The sequence below is a fragment of the Dendrobium catenatum genome, unplaced genomic scaffold (assembly GCF_001605985.2).
Source record: "Dendrobium catenatum unplaced genomic scaffold, ASM160598v2 fragScaff_scaffold_455, whole genome shotgun sequence".
In the NCBI taxonomy this organism is placed as follows: Eukaryota; Viridiplantae; Streptophyta; class Magnoliopsida; order Asparagales; family Orchidaceae; genus Dendrobium; species Dendrobium catenatum.
Genome location: NW_021318917.1, coordinates 305,728 through 333,403, shown reverse-complemented (window position 1 = coordinate 333,403; position 27,676 = coordinate 305,728). Strand labels below are relative to the sequence as shown.

At 34.7% G+C, this 27,676-nt stretch overlaps 1 protein-coding gene across 5 annotated transcripts; it reads left to right on the top strand.

The window, feature by feature from the left end:
• The first annotated feature begins 171 nt into the window (after positions 1–171).
• Positions 172–27,676, top strand: LOC110097968 (calmodulin-binding transcription activator 2). 5 transcript variants are annotated; one of them, XM_028694322.1, is made up of 13 exons: positions 172–433; positions 2,862–2,981; positions 6,059–6,174; positions 6,615–6,703; positions 19,762–19,804; positions 21,119–21,293; positions 21,417–21,485; positions 21,658–21,938; positions 23,571–23,939; positions 24,065–24,765; positions 24,851–25,427; positions 26,333–26,656; positions 27,332–27,676. In XM_028694322.1, the coding sequence occupies exons 1-13, from the start codon at positions 394–396 to the stop codon at positions 27,443–27,445; spliced, it is 3,018 nt and encodes a 1,005-aa protein (XP_028550155.1). In that variant the 5' UTR covers positions 172–393; the 3' UTR covers positions 27,446–27,676. The 5 variants fall into 5 exon arrangements, with proteins under 5 accessions (XP_028550155.1, XP_028550153.1, XP_028550154.1 ...); XM_028694320.1 differs by having other exon boundaries at positions 21,417–21,533; XM_028694321.1 differs by having other exon boundaries at positions 21,414–21,485.

The window sequence follows — 27,676 nt, the reverse complement described above, 5'->3', positions numbered from 1 at the left end:
AAAAAATTCTATTAGTTTCAATTTAAAATGAATACAACTGGTTAGAGGTTTAAAATTCCAATTCAGTCCATTCCGACGAACGTTAGTTTACCATAATACCCTTAAAACGAGGTGTAAATTGCCCCTCAAACTCAAAGTCTGGAAAAGCAGGTCCAAACTCTCTGTCCGGGTTTCCAAATTGGCGGCGGCTATATTGGTCTTACCTTCTACCTGCTTATTCAACTAAAACATTGAACAATCTCAAGAAACAAGTCGAGGTCTTGTACTTCTGACACCACCCGTTTCTCCGGATCCGTTACCTGGATGTTTTTGCCGCCGAATTTCGCCTATTTATCCTTTCTTTGACTGATTGAGCTGGCTATTTGCTCTTACTTCGGCTCTCTTGCTTCTTCGATGGCGGAAGCCCGCATCTCGGGGGTCACCCTGCCGTTAAGTGAGAGTTCTTCAACTTTCTTGATTTCTTAAGTTGAATCTATCGTTGTCTAAGCAGAATTTGGTGATTTCTTATGCGTTTCAGTAGTGACAATTCTTGTAGAGCATACTTAAGGAATAAATGTGTTCTAGGGCAGGGCGATGTTCCTTCTCCAGAAAGAATACGCTTTGCTGGATAAGGATGCCGACACGAATTATAATTGGATTTTAGGATATCAAGGGCAGATGTTAATTTGATCGCTTTTTGGGCTAATTTTTGGAAAATATCTCATCTAGTAAACACTTGGTGAAAGCTTGCTATTTTAATGAAGTTTTGGTAAATGCCCATCTTTTGACCCATCTTAGGCACGAAACTGCAGAGTCTTTTAGATTCTATATTAAATGGTGATCCCAAGGTGCATCGTCTTCTTTACGTTGATGTCATATTTCACGATTTACCTTTATTCCCTAATTTTTTTTCTTCTAAATAAATAATTAAAATTAGATCATTTTGTTAGATGCTAGTATGGTTTATAATTAGAAGTTTTAAGTTGTTAATTTGGTCTACACGTAAGAGAAAGTTTAAGTTGGCTCTCTTGGAGTAATTATGCACTTACCTAGCTGAAGAAACTATAACAAATCATTGTCTTTATTGCTTCAAGGCTTCAGTTGTTAGAGAATATGCTTTGAAAGATGTTGTGTGTGAGCATAGTGTGAGTCAGGGGTCGATTCAGCTTGCAAATTGACCTTTGACACTCCATTGAATGGATAATGATTTGGCTGATATGGTTAAGATGGACGTTAAGAGATTTACTATAAACTTGCTTCAAGTTGATGCTATCTAAATCCATCTAAGTCCTTGAGGATTTGGAAGCCATTAGAGATGCAGCTCCTTTTGAAAGTATTGGTCATTGAACAAAATAGCAAATTGCAAGTAATATGTATGCCTTTACACTCCTAAGAAGAGTGAGGTATCAATGTTTGTCCAATATGGACATGCTAAACTACCACTAGGATTCTCCACAAACCTCTCTTTGATGTGAATAGCTAGTTGTTCATTGAGAAATTGCACCCTAGACACAGGGAGGGAGGGAGGGCCCTCTTTGATGCGATCTTCAGGCAATGATTGAGTAGTTGCAACTTATATGTAGAGAGAGAAATGAGAGAGGGGAGGGCAGGCTTGCTTTGATGTGATCATATGATAGTTTATTGAGCCATTGCAACCTAGATACAAAGGGAAGGGAGGGATACCTGGAATCTATTCGGTTAAAGGGAAAATTTTTTATTTTTTTATTTTTTTATTTTTTATTTTTGGTTAAAGGGAAAATGAGAACAAATATGATAGGTATTAGGGTTGCATTTAAATTTGTCAAAATATTAATGTTTTAGTTGAACAAAATCAATACGGGGGAACAAAGAAAATTTTTAAGGATTTTCTTATGATATTCATTTTATCCCCCAAATTTTTTATTTCTGCTTACTCAAGATAAATCATTAGTGAAGTTAATGACATATGTAAGTCTTAATGAATCACATCATATTCAGGATCATTTTTTTTTTCATTTTATAATTCATGCTAACTTGTCATGTAATTACTGACGTGAGCCAAAATATTTGTTTTTTGCAAATATATTTTAGTGTTTTTGTAACCTATTTTTTATGGGGACTTTTTAAAAAATTTCTCCTTACTCTTTTGATGCACAAGAAGCCCTTGTTTGATTGCTCTACAGCTTACGACATTAATATATTGAAATTAACTTCAAGTAGTGAGGAATATTATTTCTAGATCTTGGCTAGAAATAATATGCAGATTTTGGTTATGTGAAGCTTGCCATCAATATAACATATTAACATTTTTAAGCACGTTATGTGTCTTAGTATACCGTTCCATTTATAGTGATAGAGATGCTTCAAGTTTTTGTTAAATTCCAAGGTCACGGCAATGGCTATTGAATAGCAGTTTGCATTTGTAGTGTTTGACTCTTTCCTTATTTCCACTGAGACTTTAATAAATCGTGAAAGCAATTGTTTGTACTGAGGAAATAAAAGCGTATGCTGATTGGAGTGAAATTCCAAAGTCACAACAATGGCTATTGCATACTAGTTTGCATTTGTAGTGTTTGCCTCTTGCCTTATTTCTACTGAAACTCTAATAAATTGTGAAAGTGATTGTTTGTCCTAAGGAAATAGAAGCGTCTGCTGATTGGATATTTGTGTTTGCGTGATTGTCAATGCCAGTTAAAACATCTGTTCAAAACTTTTGACCCATGCGAATGGTGGGACTTGTTTTTTGAAATTACAATAACTTTTTAGTTCATTTATACAATATTTTAAATATCGTCCTATTGGATTGAGCCAATGTTTTTCATTGCATTAATGCTCTCTTTTGTTTATTCAACCTTTTATCCATTGTACATCTTACTGTTATCTAATTTGACCCATTTTTATAGATTTAGAGCAAATACTTCAAGAAGCGCAACATCGATGGTTACGCCCAATAGAAATATGTGAAATCCTACGTAACTACCATAAGTTTTGCATTGCGCCGGAGCCACCAAACAAGCCTCCTAGTATGGTTCATTTCCTAACTAAACTTGCAATTTTTTTCTTTTTTATAGCAACTAAACTTCAATTGTGATGGCTAAAATACTTTATTGATAATATGGTCTGGTTTATGCATGGACGTATTTTACTCAATGCATGTCAAACCATGTATGCTATATTTTTGTTACTCATTTGTTATCTTGGGATGACTAGAATTAGAAGTTTCCCATCGAACTTTATTACTTGGTGTTATATTTATCCTTTTCAAACCTTTACTGTTGTATTTATTTTTAGAATTTTATTGGAGAGCTTTTGAGGTAGAACATCAAGCAGAAAATGATTATGGCTAAACACAAAAGCAATATCAAGAGCTTAAGATGAGATCAAGGCCCAGCACAAGATCAAGATTAAGGGCCAAGTTAGATTCATCCAACAAGAAAATTAAATAAGTTGATATTTGAGAAGTTTTGAATTTATATACAACAACAACATCAAGCCTTCGTCCCATTACGTGAGGTCGGCTACATGAATCTTTTTTCGCCATTATGTCCGGTTAAAAGTCAAATTCTCATTTAAATCTAATTAAGAAAGACCATTTCTAATATTTTCAAACCAAGTCTTTTTAGTTCTACCTCTACCTTTCTTAATATAAGTCAAGTTTAATACCTCAACTTTCTTAACCAGGTCATCGGAAGGCCTCCGGTTAATGTGACCAAACCATCTAAGGCGACTCTCTCTAATCTTATCTTCCGCTGAATTTATATACATGTTTACAATTTAAAATTCAAATTTAAAATCTTTCCCTCCTTGTGAGAGGCTTTTTTATTTTATTAATTTATCTTTGCTTTACTTGTTTTCTTCTTATTTGAAAGGCATAGAGTTGTCACTCCTTGTTTGGAGTCAAGATTGGAGCAGCCCACTTTCTTTCCTTCTTTGCATTGATTTTTTTTTTTTTCATTCTTATTTCCTTTCTTAGAACCTAATGTAATGCTTTAAATAGTTTCTTCGATGAATGAAAATTAGCACTGAATATTTGAGAAGAATTTTGTGATTGAAATATTTATGGTTGTGTTCTTTGTGGTTGAACCCCATTATTATGTGCTTGTTGGCCGAGGATAAAATTTTGGTGTGATGTCCTACTTATAAATATAGCACACATCCTTTTAGGCGGCCATGCTCATGTTATCTGTCTATTATTCATTATGGCATGGAGAGCTATGTGTTCGAACATAGATAACAAAAACATCAAATTTTTACCTATCAAGCCCATAAAAAAGATCTCTCTAATTGCACTCCATAATCCTATTTTTATTATCTGATCGGAATTTAATAAAAAAGAAGAATGCTCAACTTTAATTGATAGTGATTAGGCCCTCTAAAGCTAGGCTAGATGGTTGTGTTACTGATTCAAAGAGACTCATTGATGTGGCTTTCATTCTAACTTATGCATTTTTTTATTCTACTTTTATATTCATAAAAAAATTTTCAAGCCTCACCTACAAATCAAGTTGCGGCACACATGTTTTGATCATATGGAAGAACAAGCCATATATTGAGGACATATAGATCACAAAGGAAGATTTGGAGAAATTAGCACCAGGACATTCTAAAGAATCCTCGGATTTCAACTTTGCAAAGCAAAAGATCTAATGGGCTCAACAAAATTGATGTGAAACATCAAGCAACAAATTATTATGGCCCCACTATCAAAACAATATTAAGCTTTCAAATGAGAGCAAAGGCTATGATTACTCTATCACAATATCAAGATCAAGGGTCAAGAGAGATTCATCCAATAAAAAAAAGAAGTCTACATTTATAATTTTTGAAATTTTATACATGATTAAATTTATACTTCAAAAGTGAAAATAAAATTATAAGTCTTTCCCTCCAAGTGGGAGGTTTTTATTTAATTAATTTTCCCTTACTCTATTTTCATTCTCCTTATTTTGGCGAGCGAAGAGCTGGTCATTCCTTGATTGAAGTCAAGATTGGAGTGGTTCCACTCTCTTCTCTTCTTTGCTTTGAATTTCCTCTCATTTCTTAATTTATTTTTTCTTATAAGCTTATGTAATGCTTCAAACATTTGCTTTAAAGAATGAAAATCAGCTTTTGATGCTTGAGAAAAAAAAAATTGAGATTGACATTTCTAGGGTTGTGTGCCTGATGGCCGAACCCCTTTTGTTTTGTGTTTAGTGGCTAGCCCCTTTGGATATTTCTTGGTAGAAGACATGGTATCATTCTTATCTCTTTCTGATTTCTCTCCCAGCTTCTCCTGCTTATTCCCCACAACCCTAGCCTCCTCTTTCGATAGGTTTTTGCCATTGTTCATATAATTTTTTTTTCTAAGCCCCCTGCAAAGGTTCAACAAAAACAAGGGCACCCTTGACCTAGTTTATCTTTCCCCTTTTAAAATCCTCAAAACACCTTGGATCCCTACCAAATACTCTATATCAACTCTCCATTCTCCCCATTAACCTTCTAAAGCCTCTCTAGTCTCGAAGACACCATTAGATTCCTCTCTCAACTACGTATTTCAAAATTGGCCAAAATCAGCTCAAATTAAACACCTTGAGCTAGTCATGGGTATAACCTCTACTAATTATCCCTTAATATGTTGAATTCGCTCCAAAAACTTAATCACATCCCCCAGCCTCCCCCTACAACTTTCAAGAGGATTCATGCCCAAAAGTTCCTTCTATGCCACAACCATAAAGGTATCATCCTAAGAGATAGTTTTACGATTGATTTGACCTAGCTCTTGGCCGACCGTTTTACTTAGCCTACTCTCCTCATAAAATTTCTCCATTAATCTTGAGGTGTTTTACATATCCATAGCCACCCATTTCAAAATTGAAAGCCTTGCATCCACGCCTTCAAGGCTAGATAAACTTTCAAGCTTAGCTTCTTTGTTTCGGGAATGAGAGCTTGCTTCTATATGTTAAATAACTAAAGTCTTTTAGGGTGGCCAAATCTATTTTTACTATTTTCTATTTTCGCATCATTTTTTTCTATGCATGTTCTTATAAATTTGGATATTCAACCTAAGAATGTTTCATACTATTGCTTATAAATATCCTAACTTGTTTAACATGTAAATTAGGTGGTTCACTTTTCCTATTTGATCGGAAGGTATTGAGATACTTCCGGAAGGATGGCCATAATTGGAGGAAGAAAAAGGATGGAAAGACTGTGAAGGAAGCTCATGAGAAGCTAAAAGTATGTTTCAATTGAGATAAGTAAAGTTTGTGTGTCCATGAGATATGATTTGCATGCAGTTTGTTTTGATTACTTATTTTATCTCTCAAGTCTCGAGTACTGTGCACATTGACGTGGACATCTCCACCGCATATGTAAAATATGACTGATATACGTAACAATACAAAAAATTTTGTGCATATGCATGTTAATATATTAAATTTCCAGCTTCAATGGCTGCTTTTATGGCACCATTATATGAAGTTCGTAGAGAACTTCTGGTTAAAATTTGCGTATCAAATTGGTATGGCTCCTTTAATTGTTCGTTTTTTTAACTCATGTTAAAAAACAGCATTACTTTGTTATGAAAACTTTTGCATGTTTCACATGAATATTCTACTTCTCCTAAGTGCTTCACTTCTCAAGAGTAATTAGCTACTTCAACATGTCAAAAATTTCAGGCTGGAAGCGTAGACGTTTTGCATTGCTATTATGCACACGGAGAAGATGATGAGAACTTTCAGAGACGAAGTTACTGGATGTTGGAAGAGTATGGGAGCACATTTCTTTCATAGCTTGTTCTGATTTGTGGTCTGAGAATATTATATTATTCAAAAATGCTATCTTTATTTTGATTAGTTGGGGTCAGCCTTATGATAATGAATGCTCTCTGCTTTGTTTCTTTTTGCTTCCTCTAATGCATTATCAATCATTTAGATTGTAAGCGACTTGATTCCCTTTTTCATGATTAGATGAGCTGTGAATTTTTTATCCTTGTTGCAGGTTTTTAATTGCAGATGGAGACTTAGTTAACAGTTATTTTCATACAACAATTTAGTATAATAAAGCCTTGCTTTTCCTTCGTTTAATTTTAATTTTAATTTTTTATTTTGTCTAATTGGTAATGGCTTTTGTTGCCCATTATATTTTTATTTTTAAAGTTTGTATTGGTAGCAGACTGTTACATGTTTGCAGTATTTGAGATTAATTCTTATGTGTTGTCAGAGCTACAAGTGGTTTATTTTTGGAATGACTTAAAGCTTTCCTTAATTTGACAATGGGTGTCTTTTATTTTCCAATTTACCATGTTTTTTTAAAAGTTTGTAGTAGTACTCATCTTAGTTTCAATTAGCATAACTGTACATGAAGTTGCCGTACTTCAGCTAAATTCTTATCCGTTGACATGATTTATCAAGTACCACATACTTTTGTGCTTTAGAAAAGGTCTGCGGCAAGATGGGTTCAGACTCTGCATTAAAAGGTTGATATAATTCAATCTAATATTTTAATTCATAATTAGATTTGCCAAAGATTTTGGAACCAGTGGAGTTATTTTTAGGATGCGCGTTAAGGTTCTCAGAGGAACTAGAAATTAGGATTCCCCGACCCCTTAATTTTCCTTTGAATTCTTCCTTATAAGTTTGCTTTTGAAACCCTAAGCCCCTTAAGCTAGAGTAGCAGAATTCAGTTCTCTACTACAATACGTCCATTGCTAAAGTGTTGTGGTTTTTAACAGCATCTTTTCTGCAATTTTGTGGTATACTGTTATGGTTGCAGGCCAAGGGAGGCTGGACAGGTCGGCCCAACAAGCATTGGAGGGGGCGGAACCTGAAATAAAATTCAGGGAGATTTCGGCCCGCTTGTGAGGCCCAGCAAAGCAATAATTTATTATGATAGGAGGGAATTAATTAGAAAAAGATCTCCTATTTGAATTCAAATAAGAGAGGAAAAGTTATAAGGAAAGTGGACTGATTTGGGGTCTGATTTGGTGATTGATTTGGAGGAGATTCATTAGGAGGTGTTTACTAATTAGAAGTGGCTGATTTGGAAGAGATTAATTAGTAGATGTTTCCTAATTGAAGAGGGCATATTTGGGGGCTGATTTGGAGGAGATTAATTAGGAGATGTTTACTAATTGAAGACGGCTGATTTGGGGGCTGAATTGGAGGAGATTAATTAGGAGATGTTTTTTTATTAAAGGGGCTAATTTGGAGGAGATTAATTAGGAGATGTTTACTAATTGAAGAGGGCTGATTTGGGGGCTGATTTGGAGAAAATTATTTCCTAATTAAATAGGGCAGATTTGAAAGGGATTAGGGAAGGGCTATTTTGGGATTTGCTTTGTTTTGTATGCTTTAAATAAGTTGTTTACCCTATGTTTCATTTTTTACGCTTGATTTTGCTGGAATTAGTTTTGCTTAGGTTGAATGGGCTCTAGTCGACGGTTAGGGATTTAGAAGACGGTATCTTCCTCTCCAATTGAAGATCCAACTGTAACTTGTGCTTTTCTTCTTAGTTTTTTTAATGAAAAAAAATTTCTTGTGTTCTTCCTAAATTTCTTGTGTCGTTCTCTGGTTTTGCTGAAATTGCATCCACTTCTTATCAAATTGGTATCAGAGCGCTTTCTTGGGCCGAAAAATATGATATCTTTGTTGTTTTTGCAATTAGAGCCTAGATCCAATTAATGTCAGCAAAGAAGATGGAGCCGTTGGAAGACGAGATGGAGTAATTCAAAACCGGTGCGGAGAAGTTCTCTGCGATGGAAGAAAGATTTTCATATATGGAAAACCATATAGAAAACCGATTTAGAAGGGTGGAGGAGATGTTAAGAAGGCTCTTGGAGATGCAAACAAAAACTTCACTGAGGGTTCCGATGGCTAACCCTAACCAAGATTTGACAGGGATTCCCTTGATTGAATCGAAGGGAAAGAAGATCAGACTAGAGTTTGAAGAGGGGAGTTTCTTTCATCAATAGCCATCTCATGGGGCTCCAATAAGGGGTGGATCCGGGTTTCTGGATGAGGGCACAACAAAGAGAAAATATTTTGGTGGAGGTGGTAGGGCGACTGACCACTATAAGAGGCATTTTGGGCAAGGGGAGTTGGCCATCAGAGAAGGAGGGGGTCAAAAGCCACCTCCTATTTTATTTTTTTAAGAGCCACCTCCTAGGTCTTCGATAATGGGCGGGATAGGGTTATCGGATGGGGGGACAACATAAAGGGAGTTTTGTGGTGAAGGTGGTGGGATGACTGACCATTATGGGAGGTCTTTTGGGCAAGGGGAGTGGACGGCCGAAGGTGGGGGACCTGTTGAACCATGGGGATCGGTTCATGTGAGGCGAAAGGAAGGAAGGTGGGATTCCCGCCCTCGATACATGGGAGAAAGAAAGATCACGACAATCGCTACACTGGAGGAGGAAAATGTTATTGGGGTGGTAGCGATCATAGGGTGAGGAAGTTGAGGATGCCAGTATTTGAAAGGGAGGATGCTTATGGGTGGTTGTTGAAAGTGTAGATGTATTTCATGGTGAATGGATTGAATGAGGAGGAGAAGTTTACGGTTGCATGACTATGTCTAGAGAGGAAAGCACTAGCTTGGTTCCAGTGGACGATAGCATGGCCACTAACAGAGCAGCCGAAGAAAGCTATCAACAGCTCCCATCCTTCCACCATGAGGACAAGGTGCGTCTTTGGGGGGGGGGGAGTATTGTTACGACTGCAAGCTAAGGGAGGTTGGATAGGCCGGCCCAGCAAGCAAGGGATGGGGCGGAACCTGGAACAAAATTAAGGGAGATTTCGGCCCCCTCTTGTGGGGTCCAACAAAGCAATAATTTATTATGATATGAGGGAATTAATTATAAAAAGATCTCCTATTTGAATTTAAATAAGAGGGAAATTTATAAAGAAAGGGGTCTGATTTGGATGAGATTAATTAGGAGATGTTTCCTAATTGAACAGGGCTAATTTGAGGGCTGCATTGGAGGAGATTGATTAGGAGATGTTTCCTAATTGAAGGGGGCTGATTTGGGGTTGATTTGGAGGAGATTAATTAGGAGATGTTTACTAATTGAAGATGGATGATTTGGGGGTTGAATTGGAGGAGATTATTTCCTAATTTAAGAGGGCATATTTGGGGTTGATTTGGGAGGGAACTAGGGGAGGGTTATTTTGGAATTTGCTATGTTTTGTATGCTTTAAATAAGTTGTTTACCCTAAGGTTCAGTTTTTACGCTTGATTTTGTTGGAATTAGTTTTGCTTAGGTTGAGTGGGCTCTAGCCGACAACTAGGAATTTGGGAGAACCAGATCTTACTCTCCAATTGAAGATCCAACTGTATCTTGTGTTTTTTTTCTTAGTTTTTTTTTTCAATAAAAAAAAGATCTTGTGTTCTTCTTCCTAAATTTCTTTGTCTTTCTCTGATTTTACTGAAATTACATCAACTTCCTATCAAATTTATTGATGGACCGGCCGATTTAATTGATATAGAATTAGGAAATTTCTTAATCAAGAGAGAGTTGTTTAGGAAGGTTCTAAATCAAAGAGGAATTGTTTAGTAATGTTTTAACTATAATTGGGAAGGAATTATTTAGGGCAAAGATCTAATTTGAATTCAAAATCTTAGAGGAAATTATTTAGGGAAAAGGAGGAGAATTAAGGGGGATTATATAGGAAAGTTTTAATTATAATTGGGAGAGAATTAATTAGGGAAATAAATCTAATTTGAATTCAAATTTGATAGGGAATTATTTAGGAAAAATGGCTGATTTGGGAGGGAATTATGGGAGCCTATTTAAGGTTAACAATATGATGATTTCAGGATGATATTTTGAGAGTTTGCTGAATTTAGTTTATTCTTAGGTTATTTGGGCTCTAGTCGGCGGCTAGGGATTTGGGAGAGCTGAATCTTCCTCTCCAATTGAAGATCCAACTATATCTTGCTATTTTCTTTCATATATTTTGCAGTAAAAATATTTTTTGGTGTGTTTTCTTCCTAATTTCTTATTGTCATTCGCTGATTTTGAAAAAATTGCATCCACTTCCTATCAAAGTGGTACCAGAGCATGATCCAGTTACCTATGGTGGGAAGAAAGGTAGAAATGTTAGAAGGGGAGATCAGACAATTGAAATATGATTTTGTTCATATTTCGAAAAGCAATTTTAGCCATCTATGAGAAGATCAATGGGAAGTTTGCCATCATGAAGGAGATGATTAGGAAGCTGCTCGAGTTCGAAACAAAAAGGTGTTGTCGAAGGCGAGGGAAGCCACCACCGGCCGAGAAAGTGGGAAAATCCTAATCTGATTAGGAGAGGAGAAAATTAGGTGGAAATATTTGGGTAAGAAGAGGAGATGCGACATTTGGAGCCACTTCTAATGAGACTAGGATTTTTGGAGGAGGTGCAAAGTTTGGAAGGAGAAAAAGATGTGGAGAAGATAGAAGTGCCAAACATGGTTTTCGCACGCCTACAACAATATCGAGGGGTGTTCCAGCTAGTTTAGGGGTTGCCTCCTCCGCGGGAACGTGAACATGCTATCATCTTGAAGGAAGGAGTCTCACCTATCAGAAATCGTCTGTATCGTCATTCCCAAATCCAAAACGAAGAGATTCAGAGATTAGTCAAGGAGATTCTCGAGGCAGGGATCGTTCGACCCAGTGTCAGTCCATTTTTTAGTCCAGTGCTATTAGTCAAGTGCTTTTGTAGCAATTTACTTCGTTCCACCTTGAGGACAAGGTGGAAATTTGGGAGGAGAGTATTGATGGATCAGCCGATTTGATTGATAGAGAATTAAAAAATTTCCTAATCAAGAGAGAGCTATTTAAGAAGGTTCTTTATCAAAAGGGAATTATTTATTAATATTTTAATTACAGTTGGGAATGAATTATTTAGGGCAAGAGATCTAATTTAAATTAAAAATCTAAGAGGGAATTATTTAGGGAAGATGAGGAGGAATTAAGGGGGATTATTTAAGAAAGTTTTAATTTTAATTAGGGGGGAATTAATTAGGGAAATAAACCTAATTTGAATTCAAATTTGAGAGGGAATTATTTAAGAAAATGGGGCTAATTTGGGAGAGAATTATGGGAGCCTATTTAAGGCTAATTATTGGATGATTTCAGGATGATGTTTTGAGAGTTTGTTGAATTTAGTTTATTCTTAGGTTATTTGGGCTTTAGCCGGCGGCTAGGGATTTGGGAGAGCCAGATCTTCCTCTCCAATTTAAGATCCAACTATATCTTGCTATTTTTTTCATATTTATTATAATAAAAATATTTTTGATGTGTTTTACTTCCTAATTTTTTATTGTCATTTGTTGATTTCAAGAAAATTGCATCCACTTCTTATCATATACTTTGGTGCCACCATTGATCTAACTCAAGCCAAGGTAAGAGGGGAAATGGAATAAGCATTGGAAGAATTTTGAATTTTTGTCAATGCAGGAATTAGGGCCGCTAAATGGGCAACCCATGGCAGGAATTAATTTGAATTTAACATTATTTTTTATCATTCCCTTGAAATAATTTCACAATTTAGGAGAAATTTATCCTTTATAAATTATTTCATAGAATAAGGAATAAACTTATCCTTCATAAATTAACTATACAAAAGAACGAAACCTTATTTACAATTGAAAATTTAAAATTTAATTATCATCCAAAATAAATCCAACTTCTTGGGCTTTGATCTCCCTCATATGACATTTGATTTGCAATATTCTTCACTTGGGAATTCTTGATGACTTGATTTTTCTTTCCAACATTTTGATTTAAAAAAATTCTTCCAAAAGAGGTTATCTCGGATCACAACTCCCCATTTTAGCATATTTTGTCCTACAAATGAGTACTCTTTTCCTTTTCCTGCTACCCATTTTAGATTGTTCTATCTTGTTTTCTTTGTAGCCTTGGTCTTCTTATTTTGTTGTGATGGTTCATCATATTGGGCAGACAATGGATCAACAATTGGGATTGCTTTTTTAACGCTTTTCTTCAGGAAGAGAGCTTTTGATATTTTTTCAGGACCTTATAGTTTGCTAGTCTTCCCCATCTCTTATGAACGTGAAACAAGCAATCATGGCTTTCTACTTTCTCCCTTCTTTTACCAACCAAAAATTTTGTTATCTTCAGTAAAATATAACATTTCTATCTCTTCGATAAAGACTTCTCAAAATTGCAGACCATGCTTTTAAAATGGAACTACTTCACAAACTACCTAGTCAATAAAATCTCTTAAGAAAGCAAACAAAGCACATTTTTTAGTGACCCGACAAATATTACCTTTGTGTAACCAATTCAAAGAATAAAGTTTTGGATGCTCTGTAGTAAGTAACCCCAATTCTTTAACAAAAGCTTGATAAATCAAATTATTTTCACTGCCTTATTCTAGATAACATGGGCGAGAATATACTTTTTCTAAGTTTAAGTTGAAAATGTTCCTCCTCTCCCCATTGTAATGTTTATGTAACATCAGAGCTAATGTAAGGTCTATCTTATATGTTTAACCAACTTGAATTAGTTCTTCTGAGGTGATGATAAAGTCATTTTCTTCTTTCTTTCCTAATTTCTACTTTATTTGTTTCATATTCCATCAATCTTTGAGTATGTATTGCATGATGGTATGTTGTCTTTCAGCGTTAAAGATGCTTATGTAATTTCTTCTTTGTAATTTCATGGAGGATTTTTGTCCATTGGAGAAAGACTTGTTCTATTTCTCTAGTGCTATGCTTTTAGTGTAGCTTCAAGAACATTGATAGTTGAAAAAAATTTCTATGTACGGAAAGTCTCGTGGAAGTGACACACTGTATGACTTGAATAAAATAACAAGTGTGCAAGGGCCGCTGCATTGGCGCTCGGGTGAAGTGTTAAATAGGCTAGGGTTTTCACATTATGGACGGATGTGTTCAAAGAAGTTAGCCCCTGAAACTAATATCAGAATAAAAACTTAGAATATAGGTTCCTTTACAGGCAAATTAATGGAATTAAAAGATATTATGATTCATGAAGATAAATATTCTTTGCATTTAGGAAATTAAATGGGTTGGTGAGAAGACTAAAGAGATTGATATTTTAGGATTTAAATTATTGTATTATGGTAGGAGTCATACTAGAAATAATATATGTGTGATTATAGATAAAAGTTTGAAGGATAATGTTAAAAAAATTAATAGAATTGATAATATAATTATAGCTTTAAAGATTGTTATTGATTCTAAGATTGTTAACATTATAAGTGCTTACGCTTCTCAGGTAGGTTTGGATATATGTTCAAAAATAAAATTTTAAAATGACTTAAAAGAGTTAATATAAAAGATACATCTTGAAAAAAGAATTTTTATTAGAAGAGATTTAAATGAACATGTTGGTAGAGAGCTAGATTTTTTTAAAAGCATTCATGGTGGCTATGAGTTTGAAGAGACTAATGAAGGTAGTAAGACCATATTAAATTTTTCTTTAGCTTATGATTTTATAATTACTAATACCTTATTTAAGAAAAGAGATGAGCATCTCATCACTTATAAGAATAGATATTAATAAAACTTAGATTGATTACTTTTTTATAAGAAAAATTGATTATTTAGATTGCAAAGATTGTAAAGTTAATCCGAATGAAAGTTTATGTATCAAGTACCAAACATCAATTATTAGCTTTGGACTTTAAGATGAATGAACAAAAAGTAAAAAATAAAATAAAATGTTGTTCTAGGATTAGATAAGGACATTTAAAGAATATTAACAAAATATTTTTAAGAATAAGATTCTAGATCTTAAGATTTTGTCTGTGCATGAGGAAGTTAATATTATGTAGGAAAAGACAACTAGTGATATTAAGAATGTTGTAAAAGATGTGCTTGGAATATCAACAGAAAAATCTCGTAATAGTAAAAAAAGAGATGAGCATCTCATCACTTATAAGAATATATATTAATAAAACTTAGATTGATTAATTTTTTATAAGAAAAATTGATTATTTAGATTGCGAAGATGGTAAAGTTAATCCGAATGAAAGTTTATGTATCAAGTACCAAACATAAATTATTAGCTTTGGACTTTAAGATGAATGAACAAAAAATAAAAAAATAAAATAAAACGTTGTTCTAGGATTAGATGAGGACATTTAAAGAATATTAACAAAATATTTTTAAGAATAAGTTTCTAGATCTTAAAATTTTGTCTGTGCATGAGGCAGTTAATATTATGTAGGAAAAGACAAATAGCGATATTAAGAATGTTGTAAAAGATGTGCTTGGAATATCAATAGAAAAATCTCGTAATAGTAAAAATAGAATTAAAATATGCAAGACAAGATTAAAAATAAAAAGATTTGTTATAAAAATTGGTTTAGATATAAATTTTTTGATAATTGAGATATATATAAAGAGGTCTGTAAGGTATCTAAGAAAATAATATGCGATGCAAAGATCTTAGCTTTTAATGATTTATATAATATATTAGATACTAAGGAGGGTGAAAGATTTATATATATAAGTTAGCCAAACAAAGAAATATTAGTAGTAAGGGTTTAGTTTAAGTGAAGTGCATTAATGATGAAGATCAAAAAGTGTTTCATTAGAAGATGATATTCTATAAAGATAGATGAGATATTTTACTAAACTTTTCAATGAAGATTGTAAGAATTTGATTGACTTTAGTGATCTTAGCACCGTAATGAAAATAAAAATTGTTGTTTTTATTGACGTATTAGTAAGATTGAAGTTAGAGAGGTTTTAAAGAAAATGAAGTGTGAAAAAGCTGTTGGATATTATGATATTCCAATAGAGGTGTGGAAATACTTAGGAGATGAAGGAATTTTTTAGCTTACTAAACTTTTTAATATTATTTCGAAGATTAAAAAGATGTTAGATGAGAGGAGAATGAGTGTGTTGATTCCTATTTTTAAGAATAAGCTAATGCACAAGATTGTGCGAATCATAGAGGAATTAAGTTAATGTGTCATATTTTAAAACTATGGGAGAGAGTTATGGAGCATAGGTTGCGGCATTGACACTAATGTTTCTCAAAATCAATTTGGATTCATGTCATATAGGTCTACTATGGAAGCTATACATTTATTGAGAAGTTTGATGGAGAAGTATAGAGATAATAAGGAGAATCTACATATGATATTTATTGATTTAGAAAAAGCATATGAGAAAATTCTAAGAGAAGTTCTATGGAGAGTTCTAGAAAGAAAGGGGTTAATAATGCTTATATTTAAGTCATTAAGGATACACGTATGCAAGAGCTGTTACTTTTGTTCAAACACAAGATGGTTTGACCAAGTATTTTCCTGTTTTAGTTGGATTACATCAAGGATTAGCCTTAAGCCTATATCTTTTTGCTTTATTCATGGATGTTTTCACTAGAAATTTGCAAGAGGTTGTATCCTGGTGTATGCTTTTTGCTAACGATATTCTTCTTGTTGATAAGACGAGAGTTGAAGGAAAACTTGAATTATGGAGGTTAACCTTAGAGTTTAAAGGTTTCATTTGTGTAAATCTAAAACTTAATATATGGAGTGTAATTTTAATAATAATAGATCTAATGGGGGGATTGTGACTTTGGGTGATCAAATCATTGATAAGAGTATACGTTTAAATATCTTGGGTCTATTTTTTAAAGTGATGATGAAATAGATGGTGATATTATTAGTAGAATTCAAGTTGGATGGTTGAAGTGGAGGAATGCATCGGGTTTGCTGTTCTCAAACTTAAGGGGAAATTATATAAGATAGTGGTGAGACCTGCAATGCTTTATGGTGTAGAATGTTAGCCATTAAAAGAGAAGCATAATATATAATTAAGTGTTGCAGAGATGAGGATGCTCAGGTGGATGAGTGGCTTTACTCTTAAAGACATGATACGAAATGAGCATATGCGTGAAAAGGTTGGAGTAGCTCGAGTGGAATATAAGATTGGAGAGAGTCGTCTTAGATGGTTTAGTCACATAAGACTACGATCTTCTGATGACCGGTTAGGGAAGTAGATTTATTAAATTTGGCTTATGTTGAGAAAGGTAGAGGTAGACCTAAAAAGAATTGATTAGAAAATATTATAAATGACATTTTTATTATATTTAAATGAGAATTTGACGATTTATAGGACACAATGGTGAAAAAGGATTCATTTAGCCGACCCCAATAGTGGGATAAGCTTGATGTTGTTGTTGTTGTTGGAAAGTCTCATGGAATCCTGCTACATAATGAAAGTTGATTTCTCGTTCAATAAAATCTCTATAGCAGTTTACTACCATGTCAACTCTATTGTATAATCTTGCACACTCTACTTATTCTCTTATTTCAAATTATGTCATTCAATTAACTTTTCTTTTTCATATCTGATGGGGTAGAACCGAGCTCTTAGCAAACTCTTGAATTTTGACCATCCTAAGATTGACATATCTTATTAGGTTGTGAATTTCACTGGACTAAATCATATGAGGATATCTTTAGAAGAGTGAAGGTGATCTTCTTTCTATCTAAATAATCATATATGATAAATTATGTTTTAAGAAGTTCGAACAAGTTATCTATTACCTCTTCTATGATTGCCCCATCTTAGTAGGGTAACTACAACATTGCTTCAATTTTAAATGGACTTTCTTTCCTTGGAACCATAGCTTTGAAGGAGCCATCATTACGATCTTCTGATCAACCATTTGTTCTTTTATTTTGGGAAAACACTCCTATAGTGCTTAAATGTTTTCTTCACGGTCCATATTATCTTCGGATGTTTCCTTTCTGGTTTGCAGCCTCCCATAAAATTTTCCTATCGGCTAGAACTTCATATAAATATCTCAATCTATGATCTGTGGTTAGATTTGCAAAAGGTTTGTGGAATCAATAGGAATTTTTCTAAGACGAGGGACAGCATTCCCAAAAGAATTATGGCAGAATTAAAATTTATCCCTCATAAATTTAGTCTAAAAATTAGCAAGAAACTACCCTTTTATCCCTCTTTGCATGACTAGATCTGCTCCTGAAACCCTCAGCCCCATCAACTAGAGTAAGGGCTCTGTTCTCAACCACAGCACTATTGTTTCTATTGTACTTACAAATTGTTGCAGTGAATTTAGTAATGTTGTTGTTGCTATATTGCCAAGCCAAGGAAAGAGGGAAAATAGAAGGATTGGAAGAATTCTTGATTTATTTTAATTGAGGAATCAAGGCTTTTACTTAGGCAATTTGTAGTAGGAAGTACTTTAAGTTTAGCCAAGCCAAGTAAAAAGATGGGAGAAGTAAGGATTTAATTCAAGTGAAGTGTATTAAGGATGAAAACCAAAAAGTGCTTTTCATAGAAGAGGATATTTAGCATAGGTGAATGAGATAATTCGATAAATTTTTGAGAAAATCATTAAAATGGTTCCTTCACTTTTTATGAAAGATCAAAATGGTCATCGACTATATTAAATGATTGTTTTGTTCCCTTCACTCCATAAAAAATATCCTAAATAGTCACTCCATAAGACTATTTTGATTCCTCTTTAAGGACTCGAGGAACCAAAATAATCATTTAATATAGTTGAGGATCATTTTGGTCCTTCATAAAGAGTCAAGGAATCATTTTGGTCCAAGGTTGTGAAAATACGATCGATTATAGTGATTTAGCATCCTTATTGAAAATGGATTTTTTTTATCATTGTATTGATAAAATTGAAATTGGAGAAGCTTTAAAGAAAATGAAGTGGAAAAAATGCTAAATGAGTGGCTTACTAAACTCTTTAATATTATTTTGAAGACAAAAAAATGTTAGATGAGTGGAAAAAGAGTATTGATTCCTATTTTTAAGAATAAAGTTGATGCTCAAGAGTGTGTAAATTATAGAGGAATTAAGTTAATGTGTCTTACATTAAAACTAAGAGAGAGAGCATAGGTTATGACAGGATACTAATGTTCCTCAACATTGAACATTAGTTTGGATTCATGATGAGGTCTACTATGGAAGTTATACATTTGTTGAGAGATTTGATGAAGAAGTATGATAGGAGGCAGTTGCAGAAATCTAATTCTCCTTGGCTGAAATTGAATTTCAACAATCCAAATACAATCTCCAAAGTTATTTTTTGGAAGATAACGGAAGAAAACTCTCTTCAATTGATGAAATAGGGAAGAAAACAAATAAGATACAATGAATCCTCAATTGGAGAGGAGGATCCAGCTCTCGCAAATCTCTAGCCTCCGGCTAGAGTCCAAAACTCCCTAAGAACACTCTAAATTTCTGCAAACATAAGATAAAACCTAACCCTAGGTTAAACAATATATGTAAAGCATACAAAATATAATTAATGCCAAAACAAACCTCATAATTTGAATTTCCCTTCTAATCCCTTCTTTATGCTCCTCTTAATTGTTGTCCTTAATTATTGCTAGATTGATGGGCCCCACTTCAATTAAATAGGCGCTTGTTCTACCTAAACAGACGGAAGGCTATTCTGCCTAACAGACGGTAGCTTGTTCAGCGTCTAACAATACCCCCCAAAGGCCCACCTTGTCTGCAAGCTGGAAAGACGGCTCCTTCCTCAACTTCCTCGTCATCACAAATAGTGAGAACCTAAAGAATTCGACCCTTAAAGTTGTGAACTGGTGTATACTGTTTTTATTACTAGTGAACACTTTTTTTTTCCTGTTAGAATTCCTTATATGACATATTTCCTACTGCCTGTTTTTATGCGTTACTAGAAACAAAATGTCTTATAATATATTTTTTTTAATCAATTTCCTGCTACTGTATGCCAACTTCTATCCATTTAATCACAAGTCATTCTTGTGTGATGGAGCTTAACAGAATTAGCTTATTTGGAGAAAAAGTCATTCATTATATTATTATTTCTTTTTGCAGGGAATTGATGCACATTGTTCTCGTACACTACCGCGCAATCAAGGTTTTAGTTCATTCCCAGTTTTGACTCTCATTTGGGTGTTAAGTTCAATTGGAATAGCTTTTTTTAACACCTTAAAAAAATTTGTTCTTCCTATTCTTTCAAGAATATATGCTAAATTTTATTTTCTTGATTCTTTCTTGTTATCACTGCCTTTCTTATAAGGAAGAAAAGAGGGTGGTAAAATCTGCTTTTGAAAATCCTTCGACTAGTTGTGTCTCAGCTTTTCTTGATCAGAAAAATAAACACGCTCCAGCTGTCTGGGATATGCACTGCTTAGCATTGTTTTCAGTAACGATTCAGTGAGGATAATTTTCTGTCATTTTTTTAGCATTGCAACTTTTAGACCCAAATGCTGTGTTGAATAGATTTCTACTGATTGAGTGGCATGGGCATTAGATTTCCATTATACATTAGTTAGATGTCGACTAGCCATGACATTTTGTGGTTAAGTTCTAGGTATGTTGCCATGAGGTGCACATAAATACTTGGTATGAAATTTAGAGCTTTATGAAATAAGCCTGGTTTCTAGTATGCAATAACACTATTTTATGGAAGATTTAACATATCCATCATGTATGAGACTATTATCAAAGGAAAGCTAAGCCATGTGTTGGCAACTCAAGAAAAAGAGCACTGCACAATTTATGTGTGGTTTTAGCTAACAATTTGATCCTGCTCAGGGACTGTGGTATAAGCTATAGGCATGGGAATTATTGGAATCTGCTATTCTTGATGCATCGGGAAAAGTTAATGCCAGATTAATGGGATTAGAAGATAGGAAATGAAAAAGAAAAACAGGTTGGTTAAGTACAGGGAAATTTAACGCTTTAATGAAACCGATGAAGATGGCAGAGAAAATGAATTTGGCATATTGTAATTCTGTTCATTCTTGGATATATTGGTTTGAAATGTTGTTGCAGTTTCAATTTTTGTGAATACGTATTACAACATTTTCTTGGCTTCTTAATTTAATATGAAGCTAGCCAAATAAACTTTTTGGTGGAGCTTTGGGTAAGACTTGTTTGCTGATTAAATGTTCCGGTGTCTTTGGGTGATTCAGTTTCATTTTTCATGGATGTAAGATGTTCAAATGGACTGAATTAAGATAAATTTTTGTGCCTTTGTCACTCTTTATAAGTGTACTTGGACGGACAGAGATAGAGAGGTGGTGGTTATGCTCGTGCCATTCAAACTGTATTCTTGCTTACATTCCATTCATATTCTATTCTCAGTCATGATCAACTTGCTTCCTGCTAGGAACTACTTTTACATAATGATTAGTCATCACATTTAATTCATATGTTGGGTTCTCAGGGCAGCAAAGCAAATTTTCTTCAGCCAAGAGAGGATGGAGCAATCGCACGCATTGCCCATGCAGATAGTCCTGCACATTCTACCTCCTCTGCAAATCAAAGCCAGTCGCCTTCATTAGCTACTGATCTTGAAAGTCCTAACAGCACACATCTATCAGAATTTGAAAATGATTCAGGTCTATTTTGTACTCCCATAGCCTATCTGTTATCTGTCATCTGATACAATATGGATAACTGATTCATATTTCAATCATTCACCCTTTCCTCCAGTGTATCTAAAGCAAAATTCGATGCAGCAGATATTTTCCAACCAAGTTCCAGATACAACTCTTTCCTTAAGATGCAGCAGTATGGACCTTGGATGAAAGGTAATCTTGCAAATGCTTGTGATCCAGCTCTGGAAAAAGATGATCCATGTAAGCTTGCAATCTTCTGATTACATTGTGCAGTGCGTTCTAGATGGATCGCTATCCTTGGGAAGCCTTTCAGGTGACTCTCTGAGATTACAGGCTGAAATTCCTAATTCTGATTCTTTCACAGTTGTTCAGGCTGGCATGGACAGGCTTGCAAATGAATCTGATGGTGGATTAAGATTTACCGGAACCAAACCAATGAATAATGATATGGCATCATGGCATGAGATCTTGGAACGATGTTCTACAGGGTTGCAATCATCTACTTTTGACGTGATTGTTGCTTCTACATGTGCTAATACCATGGTGAACTTTCCTCGGCAAAATCCTGTTGCAGACATTTTGAATGGTGGATTCCTTGATGCCAAAGAGGATGTTACGACAGTAGTTGACAAGCCAATGTTGCAGGTGCGCCACAATTTCGTTCATTTTTTGAGGGAAATATTTTGGAGAGAGCACACTTTGTTAGGATTTTCTTAAGATTTAAAGGAAAGTTGTTAAAAGTTGCTAGTAATTGCATGATTTCTTATAACATATGAAGAATATGATTTATGCTATGCTAACTCTTTCATTCCTTCAAAATTGCAGTCATTAACTATTTCTTGCGGTCATGCTAACAATTCATCTTAATGTCTTACAATATGAAATATAAAAATGAACGGATTTTAGAATTTTTGTTCTTTTCACTAGTTTGAAGTATTAAGTAAACGTGGATGCTCTCATATGGTTATGATTTTTGTATGAATGTCCAAGCAGCCCAAGTTGTTAGGATCACATGATAGTAATTAACTTAGATTTTATGTAAAACTTGAATATATAGAAGCATTGTGTTTTATGGGTAATGCTAGAGATATATGAATTTAAACCGCAATTCTGTTTGGAGAAGAAGAGGGATAACTACTGATATAACTTTGATGTAAGCTAATAAGCAACTATTATTTTACTGGTTTCACACATGGTAATGAATGGGCCGATAGGTCATCTTCTCCAATGTAAACTCTGCCTATTGCTGTAGGCTTCACTAGGATCAAAATGATCTCACGATCAAATGCACCTTTTGATACAAAAGATCTTGTGATAAGGGGAATATGTCTTGATGTGAATGTTGGTTTTGTGAGAATCGTTGGACAGAGATAATGAGGTATAGTGAATGATTGGTCATGAGCTAGTTGTGAGCTGTCTTTACTCCGGTAGATAGTGTATTTAAAAAAAAAAATTACTCTTGGCAATGCATTAACATAAATTGTCATTCATGAATATGAACACTGGGTTCATATTTTGATGGAATCTGAGTTTAGTTTCTTGTACATTGTGCTGAAAATATGAATACTGGGTTCATCCCTTATGATAGCGACAGTGGAAGTTCACATGATGAAATATGCGATGGGGTTGGAGATTATATATGAGCAATGACGATTCTCTCAGAAGATTGGACTTTTTAATGTTTTGTTGTTAAAGATAAAATCAAGTTGGACTGATTTGATAGGTTTTTTTTTTTTCACCATGATTAAGTCTCAAGACCAAGTAACACGCAGAATTCCATGTGATTTTGTTGGCTCTTGATATTTAATACTTTATAATATTGAATAGCTTTGATTTGAGGGGGAATTAAGGTTGATTTGGAGAGCTTTCATGTTAGAGGAGATCATTAAGGCATATGAGAGTATTGAGTTTAGTCCCATAAAGAATACTTGAATATTTTGATATAGAAATAATGTGTTTGGCTCTCATCCATGGGATTAAGCTTTTGAGTTAAAATGGGTTTGAGCACTGGTTTATCAAGCCTAATTTTGGCCTCTTAGTTTTGTTCTCCTTACACTCCTCTCATCCATTTATTGTATCATTAAAATACTTTTGTGCTCTTCAATTTTTTTTTTCCTTTCGTTAACTTTTGATCAAAAAATTACTAAAACCTTGAAGAAATCATCTTATTACAGTTTCCGTCGTGACAAATATCTAACGATTCTAACCATTATTTGTACATTGGTTCCAAAAAAGATTAGAAATTATTTCTTATTATTCCTCCTCTTCAAGTTGCAGTTCGATGATGAGGTGGTGGACTCCCTTGTTCCATTTAATACCAGAGTTGAGAACATCCAAACCTCAGATGTAAATCACATGAAGAATCAGTCAGACTTGTCTCTCATAGATTATCAAGGTTTGAAGAAATATGATAGCTTTTCTAGATGGGCAAGCAATGAACTTGGAGAAGTGGATGACTCACAGATTACCTTAAATTCTGGAATATATTGGAGCACACTTGAAAGTGATAGTGTTATTGCAGAATCCAGTGTGCAAAATCAAGAGCATTTTGATACATATCTTATGAGCCCCTTAATTTCTCATGATCAACTTTTCAGCATTATAGATTTCTCTCCAAATTGGACATACGCGGAAATGGAGACCAAGGTATCTGAACATAGATGCCATATTATTATTTTTTTACTATGTAACATTTTGAATTCCTTTTAAGATAATTGAAATCTTCTTATATAATAACTATGTTAGTTATTTTCTTTGCACTGATGAAGCAGGTTCTGGTCAAGGGAAAATTTTTTTTGAATAAAGAGGATGTGCAAAAATACAGATGGTCATGTATGTTTGGTGAAATTGAAGTGCAAGCTGATATTTTGGCTGATGGAACGCTTTGCTGCCATACACCATCTCATAAGCCTGGAAGGGTTCCTTTCTATGTGACCTGTTCCAACAGGTTAGCTTGCAGTGAAATACGTGAGTTTGAATATAAAATGAGTAAGATGCATGAACTTGGGAATACTGATTCTGATGGTAGCGATGCATATGATATTGATCTTCTATTCCGTCTTGAAAAGCTATTAATTTTGGAGGATTTTGATCACTCGAGTCCTGATTGTAGTCATACCCGTGAGAGGCCTCATATAAACTGCACAGTTTGCTCTATGATAATGGAAGTTGATGATGAATTGTTCAATTTATTCAAACACACCCCTGATGAAGATTTGTCCCATATCAATGCAGAGAACCAGTTACTTGAAGAATCATTGAAAGAGAAACTGCATGTGTGGCTTCTTCATAAAGTAGGGGAGGATGGCAAGGGTCCAAACGTCTTGGACAAGGAGGGGCAGGGTGTGCTTCATTTAGCTGCTGCCCTTGGTTATGATTGGGCTATTAAACCAATAATAGCTGCTGGTGTTGGTATTAATTTCAGAGATTTGCATGGTTGGACTGCCCTTCACTGGGCCGCATTTTTTGGAAGGTTGGTTTGTACTGAACAATCCGTCTTTGATGTTTTTTGATATATTTGGCACTTTGTAGCATTTCTAATTTTTTATCTCTTTCAGAGAGAGGACTGTTGTTACACTGGTTGCATTGGATGCATCTCCAGGAGCTTTAACTGATCCAACTCCCGAGTTCCCTTCTGGAAGAACCCCTGCAGATTTAGCATCTCAAAATGGGTACAAAGGGATTGCTGGCTTTCTGGCAGAGTCCTCTCTGTTTAAACATCTTCGAGAGCTCACTTTGAAGGACTCAGAAAGCTGTGATTTAACTGAATCTTCTGGTATACTGGGATACCATCACGGTGCTGATAAGGGTAGCTCACATCATGCCTTTGGGGGGACAGAAACTTCACTGAAAGATTCTCTTAGCGCTGTTCGTAATGCTACTGAAGCCGCAGCACGAATATATCAGGTTTTCAGAATGCAATCATTTCATAGAAAGAAACTCACTGATTACGTTGATGAAAATTGTGGAGTTTCAAATGAGGATGCTCTTTCACTCATTTATGTAAAGAGTAACAAGTCGGGACACCATGTTATGCCTGTTCATACTGCTGCGATTAAAATTCAGAACAAATTTCGAGGATGGAAAGGGCGAAAAGAGTTTTTGAGTATCCGACAGCACATTGTCAAAATCCAGGTTAGCGAAACTGACTACCTGTTCAAGCGTTGTTGATGTAACATTCTCTGATAATAATCTGCATCTTAGTACATGTATCGTGTAGTTGCCTTATGATCCTTTGAGTTCTGTTGAATGGTTTTTTCTCATTACTTTCCTGGTCTATAAACATGTAGTTGGTTTGGTTCTTAAGGTCACTGGATATTTGGAGATTGTATTATTATTGTTCCTAGTTTTAAGGTTTGGATGTGCTCCTAAGTATTGATCAGAAGGAAATGCGACATGCTATGTTAGGCTTTGTAGAACTGCTATTTTCCTGCCAAATCGTTTTATTTAAAGGTGTCTATCATATCTAGAATTCTTAAGGATGTTCATGGCTTTTAGTAGGTTTATTTCTCGACAAATTGGATGGATGTCCTTTTTCATCTTATGTGGAGTATAATTTGTTGAATGTTAGAATATTGAAATGCTAGAATCAATTTTACATGCATTAAATTAAACTAGAAACTTGAGATCCTCGCACAATGTCCTACTCTACCTGGCTTAAGCAAACCTTTGATTACTAGTATTTCGGGATTTGATAAAAAAAAGGTCATGTTGGGTGGGTTGCAAAGTCATATAGCGCTTGTTAAGTTTTCTGTTCATGCAAGTGGGGCTTTTATTGTTCCATGAACAGAATAATTTTAACTCTAGTGTAAGCATAACGGTATAGTATAAATATTCTTTTTATGAACCATCTCTCTAGTGAAAATGGTTGTACTTTTAAAACTATCTTCCAGTGATTAAATATCTTCTTACTTCTCTGACTCTCCTTAAATGTTTAAATCATACAATTCCCCCAAGTCTTTTTAAGTTGCTTCAGATAAACTGTTTCAGGAACAAGTTTTCCTACTAGTATGATCTTATTTACCCTTTTTGCGGAGCAGGCTCATGTACGCGGTCACCAAGTGAGGAAACATTATAGGAAGATCCTCTGGTCGGTGGGAATTGTTGAAAAAGTTATATTACGCTGGAGAAGAAAAGGAAGTGGCTTAAGAGGCTTTCGTTCTGAAGAGCCGCCTGAGGGCCCAAGTAATGAAAACCAAGTCATCAAAGAGGATGATTATGATTTCTTGCAAGAAGGAAGGAAACAGACTGAGGCTAGACTAGAGAAAGCACTTGCTAGGGTGAAGTCCATGGTTCAGTATCCTGAGGCCATAGATCAGTACAGGAGGCTTCTGAATGTTGTGGAAGAACTGCAAGAATCTGATGTAAGCTCTACTTTCCAATCATGAAACTGTATATTTAATGTTAAAAATTCCATATTTAGCATTTGGCTTTGAGGTTTTCTTAAGCTGGCCGCTTTGTCAAACAGCATAAGATAATTAGCTGCCTTAGAGACTAAAAACTTGGCTTAGCTAATGTGGGCAGAGGGCTGCTTTGGTGCTAACTGCTAAGCAGTGAAGTTGAGCCCTTTACCGTTGAAGTGTCCTCTTTTTTTAGTGGTCTTAGCACTGGCATTGGAAGGAGGTGGGGGAGTGGACCGTGAGCCCGGACTCTTCTTGTGGCTAATGGGAGTTGCTTTTGCCCACTTAGGAACTTCTCCTCTATCTAGAGCTTTCAACACTCATGAGAACAAGAATGCAAAAATTTCTCATTAATCATCCTTTTACAATAGTGAAGGCATTCATATATAGGCCTCAAAATAAAAGAGACTCAAAGACTAAGATGCCCTTAGGGTTACAACACAAACTAATCCTGCATAGGGGTACCATGGTAAAGACTAAAACATAAGCATAATAAATACATAAAATCTATCATAAATACAGAATCCTAATCGTAGCCGTCGATCGTCGATTCCTTCTATGATTGATGTGCCAGAATGTCCTGCTGATGTCCTCATCAGATTTTGTTGTAAATTTAATTGCCTGATTGACTCTTTTCAGTTCATACAAGCGGAAACTCCAAATGAAATAATGGAACCTGTGGGGGTTGTTGATCTCATGTTGGAGCTTGAAGGGTTGCTGCAAGATGATCCTCATATGCCACCAAACTGGTGATGGTTTGCTCTATCTGTTACTTGTTTGTTGTAAAGGTTTGCTTCTCTATGTTTTTTAAAGCTTTTACGTGTAAATTAATAATCTGCTTTGTAGATATCATGCACCTGCTGTGAGCATGTATTGTAGTTGTTTGCATAGATGGTGATGATTTAACATTTAGAACTGATTGATTTATATAAAGAAGCGCAGTAGGTTCTTTTTTGTGACAATAATGCTATCTCTGTTGTAAAA

Coding starts and splice junctions, on each gene's coding strand:
- LOC110097968 (XM_020824650.2), top strand. CDS start 394: ATGGCGGAAGCCCGCATCTCGGGGGTCACCCTGCCGTTAA. Junction 2,982..6,058: donor GCCACCAAACAAGCCTCCTA/GTATGGTTCATT, acceptor CATGTAAATTAG/GTGGTTCACTTTTCCTATTT. Junction 26,657..27,331: donor AAGAACTGCAAGAATCTGAT/GTAAGCTCTACT, acceptor GACTCTTTTCAG/TTCATACAAGCGGAAACTCC.